The following is a 14,590-nucleotide window of genomic DNA, read 5'->3' on the forward strand; positions in this document are numbered from 1 at the left end:
GACGGAAATATCAAAAGACTTTGCGAAGTGATATATACAGGGGCAGGATGGAACGGACGAGAAGTCTATCATTCATTCCTATAATATGTATCAAGCACCGTTCCATTTCCCAGCTAGACACTAAGCTAGGCCCCAGGAATACAACGGTGAACGAAGACATACACAGTCCCTACTCTCAGGGAACCAATGCCTACTTGAGCAAATAGACAATGAACAAGAAAATAAACACATAAAAGCAGCACAGATGGTAGTAATAAGTGGTGTGAACAGAAAAAAATTAATTACTGTGATAGAAAATGGTGCTGAGGGGAAGACAGGGCAGCTACTTAGGGAAGGCCTTTCTGTGACGAGTTGAGACTAGAAACACAAGAAGGGTAAACCAAGAAACGATGTGTATAGACTCTATAGGCAGGAAAGTCTGGTGAGTCTAGAAACTGTTAAATGATGGCTCTCGGTGAGGCTGGAGAAGTACCAGGGATCCTGTTAGAGGTATCAATTTAGGGAGGCCTTAGGACATATTTAAAGCCATGGGAAGACAGTGTAAACAGAGCATAACCCGTAACCTCCTCTAGAGGAATTCCAACATCTCACAGGAGGAGTCAGTAAAGGACACTGAAAAGGTAGGGCCTGAAAAAGAAAGGCACAGCAAGGAAGTCCAAAGACTTCCCAACAACTCCCTAACATTTTTATGTGTCATTTTTCTAAAACTGCCCTATAGTGTGTATTTAAACAAAGTGCATTACAATTTAGTTTCCAGATTTTGCTTCAGTTCTGGAGATATTTGTATCCCGGAAAAATCCATTTACAATTAGCTAGAAGGTTACTCCCCCCGACTCTAAGTTATACCAGCGTAGCCCAGGATGTTTCTTCGCATCACAGCCACAGGGGTCCCCTCTGTGCTTGGGGGGGGGGGGGGTCATCCGAAACAGTGCTAGGATTGCAACTGAGTTGTCATGGCGACTGTGCCGAAGACCCTGCCCCCCGCGCCGCTTTAAAAGGAAACAATGCACCGTCTCACGCTCTCGGCGTGGTAAGGAAATCGAACACGCTGCTGCGCCTAGGGCGGAGCACGGAGCGCAGGAACTGTCGCCGGTAGCGACTGTCACCGGCAGCGTAAGTCGGTTCCGTTGCTTTGAGGCCGCTGAGACTAGAACCTGGGGCGTCATGGCGGCGGGCGGCGTGGCCCCAGGTAAATGAGCTGAGGGGCAGGGCCGGGGCCGCGGGCCTCGCCGACAGTCTCGGAAAACGCGCGCCAAAGCAAAGATGAGAGTCTCGGGAGGGATGGAGGGATGCAGAGGCGGCCGCGGCGGCGGCATTCAGGACGCAGGGCGCCGCGCTCCGACGCCCCAGGCCTGCGCCGGGGGGGAGGGCGGCCTCTGCGCGCCCCTGAGCGTCCGGCGGCTGCCGGGACTGCTTCCGAGGTCACCGTCCCGGACGCGGCTGCAGGGCGCAGGCCCGCTGCGCGCCTGCAGGAGGGGACGAGCCCACCGGCGCTCAAACCTCGGGGCCCATGCCTCCCCTCCGCCCTGCTCCCGCACTCGGCCGTCTCCTTCCGTCTCTGCTCCGTTCCGTGTTTCCAGACGCGCCCGGCGCCCGGCCGAGGGCCCACGCCGCGGGGCTCTTCCGGCCAGGCCCGCCCCTCGCCCCACCTGCCAGAGGCCCTGCGCTGTTCCGGGCGCTCCGGCAGCCGTCCAGCGCGCGCAGCCGGAGCCGAGGCTGCCACGGCGCCAGTAACGTCGGGGCCCGGGCTGGAGGACACTCTTCCCAGGGCATGGGCAGGCGGGGAGGCCGGCCGGGGTCCGCGCGCCCGCCCGAGGCCTGGGACGAGACGAGCGCAACAGGCGGTCCCCAGGAAGCCGCGCGGCGTGTGGGACGTGGGGATGCGAGAGGGCGCGCAGCCCCTATGGCGCGGGAGCGAGTCCATTTGGGCTCCCTCGTTGGGGGGAGGGAGCACGGTGGCTTTCTGTTGTATGAGGGGGAGGCCACCGAAGCTGCCCGCCTACATTAGACCCGTGCGCTGAGTTTGGAAAGGGTAAAAAGCCTCAGTAGTTTGCCACCGCAAATCTGCTTTCTGAGAACGATTTCCAGCCCCAAATTTGAATCCTGCCTCCCCTCTCAACCACAGCGGTGGGCTCGTCCAGGAGGGGGTGGCGGGGCGGGGAGTTGCTGGCGGGAAATTTAAAATTCGTTGAGATCCTGAACCCACGCTCGCTCTGCGCTCTCTTGTTCCCTCGCTCTCGCCTCGGCTCCCGTCGGGTTCTGCCATGCCCTGCTCTGAAGAGGCCCCCGCCATCTCCCCCAGCAAGCGGGCCCGGCCCGCCGAGGGCAGCGGCATGCGGCTCCGCTTTACCCGGCTGTCGGAGCACGCCACCGCCCCGACCAAGGGGTCCGCGCGCGCCGCGGGCTACGACCTGTACAGGTGAGTGGGGACCACCGGCTGCCTACGCCTCTACTATCTCGGTCCCCCGCTGAGAAAGCCCAGTTCCCGAGTTCTAGAGCTCTCAGCCCTGGTAGCTTACATTCAGGCCCTCTGCAGCCACGGTTTGAAACGTTCTCTTCAAAGATCACAGAAACAAACGCTTTTTGATATATATAGGATTTCTGCCCTTTTTGGTGTTGGAAATTTTAGCATTCCTTTTTAGCATAATTCAATAGGGATTTGGGCAAAGAGTGTAGACTGGTAGCTAAATATCAATAAATGTGCACTGAGACGTGGTTAGTCTTGCAGCATGCATTGTCTCCTTTCCACGCGGAAGGCGGAGATGAGTAAGGCCCGCCTTGGCCTTCAGGGAGTGGCCAGAGGGTGATCCTGTGCTCAGTAGAAAGAAAAGCCACGAGTAGGAAAATACCTCAACTGCTTCTGGCTTCAAGGATTAGTAAGATTTCTCTATACGTCCATATTCAAGTTTATCCCAAGGACTGGGAATTTCAAGGGGTCCGACAGTGAAAATCGGAGATGTTGATAATACCACCACACCCTTTCATTTGTACGGCACTTTTTACGTGTACTCAAAACTTCCCCATATAGTCTTTAGTTTAATCCTCGCAACAATCTTGAAGAAGATGAGTGTTACTTTTTACAGATGAGGGAGTTTGTGAAGAGTTGAATTGATTGCCCAAGGGCTGGAAGGTAATAGAATTTTTGACCCTGAATTCAGTGCTTTTTCCTCTTGGCTACTGTGCCCAGTTCTTAGAACCTTTAACGTAGGTGAAAAGTGATAATGGAGAGAGAAAGTGTTTATTACATGACTAAATCCTGAGCCTTAGGATGTATTTTAAAGCATGTCAGGTAATGCTAATGTGAGAACTACCGGTCTAAGTCAGAAGAAGGAGAAAGGAGTGTGTGATGATAGTAAGGGAGACAAGAAAGAAAAACAAAATTGAGCTAAAGGCTATTGTGGCTGAAAGGGGTATAGTTCAGTGCTGTAACTTTCATGGATAAACGTAGAGTGATGGAATTTTACTACACCATATCTGAACACTGTTGTGAGTCTTAGGAGAGTCTTTGATTTAATGTGCTTTAAGGATCCTCCTAAAAACACAGGTGCCTTTCTGCATACTGAAATAAACATGATAATAACCGGTCTTTTTAATAAGTTAGGATCTAGCTATTTGAAGAGAGGAAATTCTAACGAAATAAGTAAAAATATAGTACCCCTTTACTAGTCTTACTTAAGGTCTCCAAAGTAACTTCGAGTCCTGCTTTTTGTGAAATCTCGTACATTTCTATCAAGGAGGGGCCTACAGTAATAGCACTGGTAGCAGCATTTGCTGGGTGGACCTTAGAGAATCAGTTCCTCAGCAGTGTCCATCTCCAGTGGTTCACAGAGACCCACCCTTCCTCAGCCAGTGAAGTTCATGGCCACAGCATGGTAAGCTTGGTAAACTACAAAGACCAGCAGAGTAGACGCAACACGCTTCTCCCTCCCCTTGTGTTGTCCACTCATTTTCCCCTTTCCTTCTGCAGTTTTTCCCTAATCGCTTAGAGGATTGTTGTGAGAATGAAATGAGTTATATAAAGCAGTTAGAACTATGCCTGGCACATGGTAAGGGCTTAATGTTAGCTATTATTAGCAATTATTTCCCCTTCTTTCTTGGTTCTTTCTTTATCTTCCTCTTTTCATACCATGTTAGTGAAGCATGCACCCTTTAAAAGTCTCTGCCTTTCTGCCCCCTCCTGCAAGATTATTACCTCCATTTCCCAACAAAATTTTGTGCAAGGGAGAATACATTTACATGTTGACACCTTGTTCACCCCCAAGTTCACAAAGAATTAACTATATCTAACTACCAATTATTTTCTTCCACTGTCTTCCTAGTGCCTATGATTACACGGTACCGCCTATGGAGAAAGCCCTTGTGAAAACCGACATTCAGATAGCTCTTCCGTCTGGATGCTATGGAAGAGTAGGTAAGTGATTTAAGATACAGGTAACTATGTGTCAGGCTCTTCCTTTGTGATATATTCCTTCAGCTTAGTTTCATTTCTGCTATAAAGGAAGGAAGGGATATGACCCTGCCTGTGTCCTAAAATAAAGAGGTGTCATCTGTGATGGCAAATGCAGCCATCTGAAAACTTTCATTTATGTGTTTGCTTTTGCTTCTCTTTGCTTTTTTTCCTTCTGATTACTTACTTGAGCTTTTAGGAGGCTCACATTGGCCCAGGAGGTTCTCATAACTCCTTGCTGTGAGAAAAACTGCAAATATAAATAGGTGATTTTTAACTGGAGCTTTTTCCAGTGTTAACCACTAACTTTCCCTTCAAGAATCAGATTGCATAAGAAGTCAAATTTCTTTGTGAAGATGGTGATGAGAATGGCTAATGTTTGTTATATGAGACTATAGAGGGCCCCTCCCCATGGCTGAGTGGTTAAAGTTCCGTGTGCTCTGCTTCGGCCAGGTTCACCAGTTCAGATCCCAGGCACAGACCTATGCCCCCACTCATCAAGCCATGCTGTGGCAGCATCCCCCATACGAAATAGAGGAAGATTTGGCACAGATGTTAGCTCAGGGCTAATCTTCCTCAGCAAAAAAAAAAGAATAGACACAGGCTTAGGATAATGGCACATGGCATTATATATCACAAGAGTAAAACTTCTAACTGCTGTGGGTCCTCCCTGGGGTGTTGGGGAAGGGAGACTCTTCAGTGTGCTAGCTCCCTCAGAGTGGGAGTGGCCAGGACAAAACGGAGTGCACCTCAGTAGGTTTGACTTTTCTGGAGCGAGTCAGTTGTCTCTGGCGAGAGTGTTTAGAACTTCTTTTCAAGGGTGTAATTTCTAGCTAACTTCAGAGTAAACGTAAAGGAGCAAATGGAACTGTGAGCCGGGGGGGTGGGGGTGCGGCTAGACTACCACTGTCTTGTTAGCCATGAGGGCGAGAACTGCTGATACTTTGGCCTTTAGAGACACAAGATGAGCTCTCTCTTCGTATCTCTTTGGCAGCGTTGACCGAGTTTTTAGTGTCTCTTGCCGGGGGTAATCAGAAGATGGAGTGAAATAAAAGTAAAGGCAGGAAGGGGCAGCATTTATTGACAAAGTGCCTCATTTAAGTTATCCCGTAATAAAATACTAGAAGTTAGGATAATTAATGGTAGGCCCAATGCTCAAGTCAGCAAGTATCAGTTATAGATTTAGCTTTTTATTTTTTTCATTTTAAGAATAAAAAGCATAGTGGAATTGGGGCTAGCCTGGTGGTGTAGTGAAGTTCATGTGCCCTGCTTAAGGTGGCCCAGGGTTTGCAGGTTGGGATTCCAGGTGTGGACTTGGCACCACTCAGTCAAGCCACACTGTGGGGGTATCCCACATAAAATAGAGGAAGATGGGCACAGATGTTAGCTCAGGGCCAATTTCCCTCACCAAAAGAAAAAGTCATAGTGGAATTGGGTGTTTAAAGTTGAGTTTTTGGCATTTTGCTTGACTGCTTTTAGGCCTTTTCTCTTCTGCTTCATTTGTTTCCTATAGACATGTCTTTTGGCGTCTGAATCATGAGTAGGGGTCCCAAGTTCTAGGCTAAGCTCTGCTCCTCGTGGTTGGGTTTGTGCCTGACTCTCTCTGACTTCTTCCCATCTACAGTGCAACATGCTCAGAACTCCCGTCTCAGAACAAAAGTCCTCTTCCTCAGTCCTGTGTCCCTGCCAGCCACAGTCCTCCCTTTGTGGACAGCCTTCTGGACAAAGCTGCCTAGGCTTGTCCTCCCTTGCTCACCTTTCAGTTCATTCCAGAGTCCACGGCTGCACCACCTTAGGCCCTCCATCGACTACAGCCATGGGGGAGTGATTTAAGTTCCTTTTGAGTTAAACCTTGTCAATATTTTCTAAACTGTCTTCTACTTTGATGATAGATTGTGATAAATACATTCTTTAATTTGGAACCACCTGCTAAAGTTAAGAAGAAGACATAGGTGTTACAGGAGATGAGAGTGACACGCTTAAATTGTCTCATTTGGATCCAATATCACCCTTCCCCCTTAAGAGCCAATTTCTCCTTTTTGTTTTTCAGCTCCACGTTCTGGCTTGGCTGCAAAACACTTCATAGATGTAGGAGGTAATACATTTACATTTTTATTCTGGAAATATTTGTAAGTATTTACTTTATCTTTGCTTAAGAGGTAGTAATCAAGTGACAAACTTTATTTTTATTTTCAGAAAAAGGAAATGATTTTGTTGTATCTTAGCTTTTAGAAATTTCCATCTCTGAAGTAAGACAATTATGATAGAGTTTCAAATGCTATTTGGTTATGTCTAAATTTTAAGTGACCATTATGTGACATGCATGTTATTTTACTGATAGGCTAACTAGACACTATTCGATGGGTAAGATTTTTAGTCTAGTGATAATCTGCATTTAGTCCAAAAATGACTATTCATGGAAGAAAGTTGTTATTGTAAGGGAAGAAAAAGCTTTTATGTCATTATTTAAGCAATTGTGTTTTCCTTAAGTAATTATTAATAATAGTAATTAATTATTAAGTAATTAAGCAAAAGGTTCTAGGAAATGCAGATTTATGTTGTAAGAATTTTCTTAACTCTAAGAAAGCCAGCCATGTTTGGCAAAATATAAAAGGAGAATCTTTCCATAAAGTCAGGAGAGAAAACTGTGCTTCCCTATCTACATTTCTTTTTTTTGTTTTTTTTTCTTGAAGAGGGTTAGCTCTGAGCTAACATCTGTGCCAGTCTTCCTCTATTTTGTACGTGGGACGCCTCCGCAGCATGGCTGATGAGTGGAGTAGGTCTGCGCCCAGGATCTGAACGTGCAAATCTGGGCCACTGAACCAGAGTGCATGGAACTTGAACCACTCGGCCACTGGGCGGCCCCCATCTCCATTTCTTGCTGAGCAAGTCCTCAGTGGCTCTTATTTCCCTTATAACAAGCCTTTCTCCTGTCTTCCAGAGTTTACTACTTCCTCACGGGGTCTCTTTCCTGAAGGAGTCCCAGCCTTCTCTGCTAGCCACCCTTGCTGCAGGATCTTGAACTGCCCTTACTGTAGCGAAATGCTCACCTTCCTAATATGGCTTCCTTGCTTCGGATCCCCTCCTTACTGGAGTGTAGACCCCACTGATGGGGTCCCCGTGTCCTGACCCTTCTTTATCCTCATTGATGGCAAGTGCTTCACTAGCAAAACGTCTTGGCCCTCAGATAAGTGGCTATGCTGGATTCTCTGCCTGCCGCCGTTTTTACAAAGCTATTTTTTAGCAAATGAGGAAACTGGCTGAGAAATGAGCCCAAGTTGACAAGTTAAAAACTGGAATCTCCATGCATATGATTCCAGTCCCCTGGGTCTTTGCATTGCAGTTAAGGGCTGTGGATCACCCTGCCCTTTGGCTCCAGCAGTCAAGCACTGTCCTCAGTTAGCTCCCTGTAACCTGCACTGCAGGGATTAAGCACAGGCTCAGGCCTGTCCTGGGCTGTCTCCAGCCTGCCCTTCAGTCCCCCTATGATGTCACTAGGTGGTGCTGTGGGGCAAGACAGGAGCCCAAAAGTAGTTCTTAGGGGCTGAAGAGGGGCTGAGTTTGACCCAGCAGGGATGGTCAGCCCGCTTGGGTTGAGCATCGCCAGGGCTCAGTTATGCTTGATATTCAAAAACACTTTTACAAGGTCAAGTATGGTAATTTAGGACTATAACTTAAGGATATAAATGATTGTATATATTTTTAAAGAAATTTCAGAGTTGTAAAAGGAACATGGACTTTGGAGTAACAACTGGATTGGAGTCCCAACTTTGTCACCAACTAGCTAGTTATTACTTAACTTTTCTGAGTCTCACTTTCCTCCTCTGTAAAATGAAAATTAGCCTGCTTGTCTCTGAAGGGCAGGAGGGTTAAATGATAATGTGGAGCATCTAACACGGCTTGACACATAGTAGACCCTGTAAGTTGTATTTGCTGTCCCCTAGGGACTTCATGGATTTTTTTTTTTAATGTGGAAACTTTTTTTCTGACCTTGTTACTAATTTTTGCTCTAAAACAACGCTCTGCAAAAAATTCATGTAAAATACATGGAAAGTTAGTTTGCCTGGTGGTTGGTGTGGTATTATTCATAAAATCGCCCTGTGGTGTGTTCTTGGATGCAGAGTATCTTAAAAATGTCTCTTACGCACAAGTTTATCATAGTTGGCCCCAGTTTTTATTTCAGAAGAGAGAGGTTAGGAATCCCAGGCTGTAAATAAGGGTCAAAGGGAAAAGTTGAGTATGCAGGATTCTGTTCAGAATTCACATCTGGTAGGTGTGGATGGATTTCACTAAAGAAGGTTTCCAACAAGTGACATGCCAAAGTCTTGACACAGTAAAACTTTTGCCTGAAGTCAGTTAATCACTCTGCCAGTTCCAATGCATGATTTTTCCAGTGATAACTTCAAAATACTTTCTGCTTTCTCATGAAGAGAAATATCCCTGACGCTTATGCCCCTTACATAGAAAAAGAATAAGCCTTGGGTTTTTCTGGAAGGTCAAAGCACCTTTGAGTAATAAATGAACTTGGAACTATTGGATTTTTTATACTATTGGCATTCATGCTAAAAAAAAAAAAGTGTTAATTGAGGGCCTTTTTTTCTGCCATACATTTTAACTGACTTCAAATGACTTCGTTTCTTTTGGTTAAAAGCTTTTCACCTTTCTGTGTGCCAAGCATAAAATCTTGGTAGATCACCTGGCTTTGCAGAATTCAAGACACTCACCCATTTGAGTATTCCGGATAGGACTGCTTTACAGATTTATAGCAAAGGTCTCTACAGAAAGGGAGTGTTTTTGTGTGGTAGAAGATACCATAAAGTGAAAAAATAAACACTTGAAGTCATGAAAAAGAGTCAAATACCCAAAGAGACTTAAAAAAACATAAAATCTAGAAGAGGACATGCAAATGTGCAACAAATGTATGGAGGGAAAAAGTCCAGCCTCACTAGTCATCAGGGAAATGCAAAGTAAAGCCGTGAGATGCCCTTTTTCCCTCATCACATTGGCCAGAATTAAAAAGATCACTGCCACCTGGTGCTGGCAAGGACTTGGGAAATGGGCATTCTTAAATATCGCTGATAGAAATGTGAATTGCTACCCCATTTTTGCAAAGTTATCTAGCAATATCCATTAAAATTTAAAATGTACATACCCTCTGACCCAGCAAAGTGATCTTTAGAACCTATTTGATGAGAATAAAAAGCACTGATACACAAGGACATAGGTAAAGGGCTGCTTTGTTTATGATAGCAAAACGTGAAAGCAACCCAAGTGTCTGATAATATGTAAGAGAAGACGTACACGGAAATGTTGGTACTGTGTTTCCACATCTTGCATCTAAAAAGAATGAGTAAGATTTACATGTAGTAATCTCAAAAGGTGTTTATGATAATTAAGTGAGGAAAGAAAGAAAGTAATATGTAAAATATATTACTGTGACATTGGCTGCCTGAGGGGAGGGCAGGGGAACATCATTAGCTTTTACTTTACATGTATTTCCACTATTTGGATAATCTAACATTTTTCTAATAAAGTAGAAAAAGAAGAGCTCAGAAGTCAGTCTTCCTCTAACACATTCCAGGTAAATGAGTACTAGCTGTGCTTCCGCTCTCCCAGCGTGGAGAGTCCATGTCTTCTGTGCGTTTGTTCCAGCATAGAGTTACGTGTTCTGCTGAGGGCTTTCTTCCTTGAATCTGCAGCCAGAACTTTCTCCATATAGATAATGTAGAAACCGCTGGTCCTATCTTTATATCAATTCTTTGAGTAAATACGAGGGACTAATTTAATGGTCAGATGGCAGTAGGGAAAGGAACCAGGCTTCAGTATTCTTTGATCGGGAAAGTGTTGTTGCTCTGCAACTGGAAAAGAATAGACAGTTTCCTTCAGTCTAGACGTGACAGGAACCACCTCTGCTGCCCTTCAGCCGCTTCCGTACTTGCCCTTCTTACTGGGAAAAAGTTATTTATCTTTAACTCAAACTCTTAGCTATGTGTCAGGAGCCTTTTAAGAAGTGCATACATTCAATTTCACTTATCCCTAGTAATTCATTCATAAAGCACAGGTGTCCTTTTAAACTTCTACTGTAGTCCACTGGAAAAAATCTAAAATGATGGCTTTTCTGAGTATTTTTCCCCACGATAGACCTTTTTTTAAAATTTGCTTTTTTTCCCTATATGAGAAAATTGAAAGGGAGTACTTACCCTTGTTCTGTAAAAAGGAAAAATTTTCTTTTCACTTGACCTTCAAATATGAGTCTGGCCTACTAGCATTAGTACCGGTTGAGCTAAATTCCTGATTATTTCCTTTTTGTTTTTTTTAAAGATTGGCACCTGAGCTAACATCTGTTGCCAAGCTTTTGTTTTTTCCTTCTTCTCCCCAAAGCCCCCCAGTGCACAGTTGTATATTCTAGTTGTGAGTGCCTCTGCTTGTGCTGTGTGGGACACCGCCTCAGCATGGCCTGATGAGCAGTGCCATGGCCATGCTGGGGATCTGAACCGGCAAAACCCAGGGCTGCCAAAGCAGAGCGCACAAACTTAACCATTTGGCCACAGGGCCGGCCCCCGCTTTTTTTTTTTGATAAGGGTTTTTTTTTAGGAAATGGGGTGTTAATAAGAAGATGTAACATGAAGCTACATTTACTTAGGTTCACGTGAATCCTATCCAGCATTTTACAAACTGAGAGAAAAGCATTGACATGTATGAAAGGAAATTGGCAGTGGAGGGGAGGGGCATGAGGAGTGACCCCTAATAGGTAGAGGGGTTCTTTCCGGGGTAATGAAAATGTAAAATTGGTTGCACAACTCTGAATACACTTCCGTTGAATTGTGAATTATGTCTCAATATTAAAAGAAATGAGAAGCCCTGGTGCACCTCTATTATCTGTGCTTCTGTTTATGGAAACATTTTAAGTTCTTAGCACAAAGGAAAATGCTAACAAGTCTGGTAAACATACCTCGCTGGGCCAAGGCAGGGCCCTGGCTCCAGTTTCTCTCCTGCAAAGAAGTGCTGCCCTTGTGTTTATAAACTCAAGCAGGTACTAATAACACGCAGTTCTGTAAGTGCGCTCGTTATTAAGCTTTGTGCTAATGTCTTCTGAGAGATCATGCTCTAAGAAGGGATAGTGGCTCAGATTAAAAGGAGGGGAAGAATGTGAACTGAAAAGTTCAGTTCCATCTTGATTATAAAAATGAGCGTTGTGATACTTGCCAGACTGCTGCTTAACAGTGTCAGCGTTGACTTACTCCACTGCAGATCTCTGGTCTTTGGCAGGTGCGCAACAGATAGACAGTAGGTTTAGAGAGAGCAATTTGGGACAACCGTCCAAGATGAGAAGTGCCTGCTCTGGGTTTAGGGTAGGAAATGGTCACCATGTGTAAGAATGACAGGTTGGAAAATTAGGACCATTTTCTAAATTCTTATTTGCATTTTAGTAATAACATTTCTTAGCTCTGAGACTTTACATAGTACAAGAGCAAGATTCACTTATTCAGTTGTAAGGATGAAAATCTTAGATAAGAATGATTTTGAGGTAATCTTACACCGTCAGTGTTTTGGTAGCATAAATCAAACTAATATTTTTCTTTTCCCCAGCTGGTGTCATAGATGAAGATTATAGAGGAAATGTTGGTGTTGTACTGTTTAATTTTGGCAAAGAAAAGTTTGAAGGTATGTTAAATACGTACAGTCATGTAAACACAGTGAGTTTTCTGGGTTGTGTATCTATAGACCACACATACTGACTCCTAATTCTCATTGCACAAAGCAGAATATAGAGAATGCATCAATGAAGTGTCACTAATAAACTGTTTGGTTTTTTTTTCCTTTCAAGTCAAAAAGGGTGATCGAATTGCACAGCTCATTTGTGAACGGATTTTTTATCCAGAAATAGAGGAAGTTCAAGTAAGTATCTTAAAGCTGAGTAGGGAATGAACCACGCAACATCTTAAGGGAAGAGAAAAGTATAATTTTGAGGATTTATATGCTGTATGTAAGTAAATAGTAGTGTATAGGACTAGTCCTATTTTAAGCAAAATTAAAATCTTAGTTTTAGAATTTCTTGAAATGTTTTTCATAGCTATTGTATAGTATTACTTTGGATAATCATTTATACTGTGAAATTGTAGGATTTCCCTGGCTTTTTTGAAAATTATCCAGTATTTTAATTTCTGGAGCTTTTTAAAAATTTAATTTTCTTTTTGTAATCTCCTTTTTGAAAAGATATGATAGCAATAGTAAGTCTTACAAATTAGGCCCTGGAGAGAACTGAAAGAGGGTCTGAAATTAACTCTATGGCTTACCACCTTTATGTCTTTTCAGGTTCTGGATGTCACTGAAAGGGGGTCAGGAGGTTTTGGTTCCACTGGAAAAAATTAAAATTCCAAGAACAGAAAATGAGAAAACGTACTTTTTTCTTAAAGCGTGTTTGGTGTTTTGTACTTCTGTAGACTTAATAGCTTTAACTTCTAAAGATATTTGTTCTCTTCTTTTCAGGGAAGGGGCACCTCTGTTGGAATCACAGAGAAACTTACTTTCTTGTGTTTTTCTGCATTTGGTTGTTGTATGAATCTCTGTGGCGACCTAATGCAGACAGTTTTGTTAATCAGATGTACATTATTTGCACATCCAAAAAAGACTGTCTGATTTTACTCACTGAATGCTACCCCTTCACTTCAGCAAGCTATTTTATTTCAATTGCTTTATAAATCATAAGCAGTGCCTTTCATTCAACAAATTTGATTTCTTTCACAGATGCAACTTATTGCATAAACTGAACTAAAAGATGACAAAAAGAAGTTAAAGTTATTCTTTGTTTTTCTCTTCATTGGTCTAAAACAATTTTTGTTATGTATTTAAGATGCTTTGTGAAGGTGGGAGGAAGAGAATCCTCAGTGTATTTTTTTAGTGTTCTCTTTGTTTTTTTTAATCTTCCTTTCGGTGGACCCCGGGTTGACTGGTGGAGAGGTGTGTTTGTGAAAGGAAATGTAGTTTGGGAATTTGCGGTTGGTTTGTTCCTCTGAATTTCATTCCATCAAGTAAATTGTACAAGTTGTAGTTGTATGAGTTTCCTTCACTGAAGTAACGATAATAGGCTGTATCCAAGAAAATATTGAATTAGGGATTGAATAGGGATAAAATACATGTAATGATAGATGTTTAGGCCACTAGGTATGTCGAGGCCAGCTACTTTTGAATAAATATGTTTAAGCAGCATTTCATTGTGGATAGGGGCTGATTCCCTGGATTAGCTTGATTAACATCTGTTATCACCTTCCAGGTGTGCTTTCCTCTCCTGTATTTCCCAGACCCCTTTGCATAGGGCTTTGGGCATCACTAAGGCTTTGTCAATCAGATGCTCTAGTGTGAGACTCCTGAAGCATCATTTTGCTAGGGTGGGTCATGAAGACTCTGCTTCTGGAGCTGGCAGCTCACTTGGCCACCCAGTTCCTAGAAGCACAGGCTGGAGTTAGTGTCTTCTGTGCTTCCGGTGATTCTTGGGCCATTTAATATCCTGCAATGTAGTATTTTCCATCTGTGGGTCAGAATTCATTAGTGAGTCATGAAGTCAACTCAGTGGGTCATAGCTAGCATTTAAAAAAATTGAATAGAAAAAGCAGAAACATGTCAGATGGGTAAATACTGTGAAGATTGTTTGAATTAAACATTTATGTGTGCCCGTGTGTACTGTCATGATGTAAATTATTTCTGAAATCAATAAAATGTAAATAAATTCTTTTCTGCTAAACTAGCCAGAATGATTCTATTCCCTGAACCCTGACCAATACATATTAACAAATGAGTAAGAACAAATAGTCTGATCAACTACCGAGAGATACGGCCTTAGCTTACTCTCTTAGTGTTAGTTACCACTATTGAAAGTCGACTACCTTAAGCACTTTTACAACCTGCTTATTTCTTTCTCATAGTATACCTGTGGGAGAACAGATAAAACACTTGTTTTATAGATGACAAAAATGGGCTCAGAGACATTTGGTAACTTGCTTCACATTTCAGTTAATGATGGCCACTATTAAAACTCGGATCCCATGGCTTCAAAGCCCATTGTATTTGTGGTATCTTCAGTTTTCCAAGTGGTAGAGCGAATACAGAATGGAAGTGATGGTTAATGAAAGTCCTCTTATTTTG

At 43.5% G+C, this 14,590-nt stretch overlaps 1 protein-coding gene across 3 annotated transcripts; it reads left to right on the forward strand.

Moving 5' to 3' along the window:
• Window positions 1-1,036: 1,036 nt before the first annotated feature.
• DUT (deoxyuridine triphosphatase) lies at window positions 1,037-14,189 on the forward strand. 3 transcript variants are annotated; one of them, XM_046654732.1, is made up of 7 exons: window positions 1,037-1,189; window positions 2,281-2,419; window positions 4,320-4,411; window positions 6,498-6,542; window positions 12,038-12,112; window positions 12,276-12,346; window positions 12,764-14,189. In XM_046654732.1, exons 1-7 carry the CDS (start codon window positions 1,165-1,167, stop codon window positions 12,818-12,820), a joined length of 504 nt encoding a protein of 167 aa, XP_046510688.1. In that variant the 5' UTR covers window positions 1,037-1,164; the 3' UTR covers window positions 12,821-14,189. The 3 variants fall into 3 exon arrangements, with proteins under 3 accessions (XP_046510688.1, XP_046510685.1, XP_046510687.1); XM_046654729.1 differs by lacking the exon at window positions 1,037-1,189 and adding an exon at window positions 1,313-1,775; XM_046654731.1 differs by lacking the exon at window positions 1,037-1,189 and adding an exon at window positions 1,320-1,730.
• Window positions 14,190-14,590: the final 401 nt, after the last annotated feature.

This window comes from Equus quagga, chromosome 2 (genome assembly GCF_021613505.1).
Source record: "Equus quagga isolate Etosha38 chromosome 2, UCLA_HA_Equagga_1.0, whole genome shotgun sequence".
Lineage (NCBI taxonomy): Eukaryota > Metazoa > Chordata > Mammalia > Perissodactyla > Equidae > Equus > Equus quagga.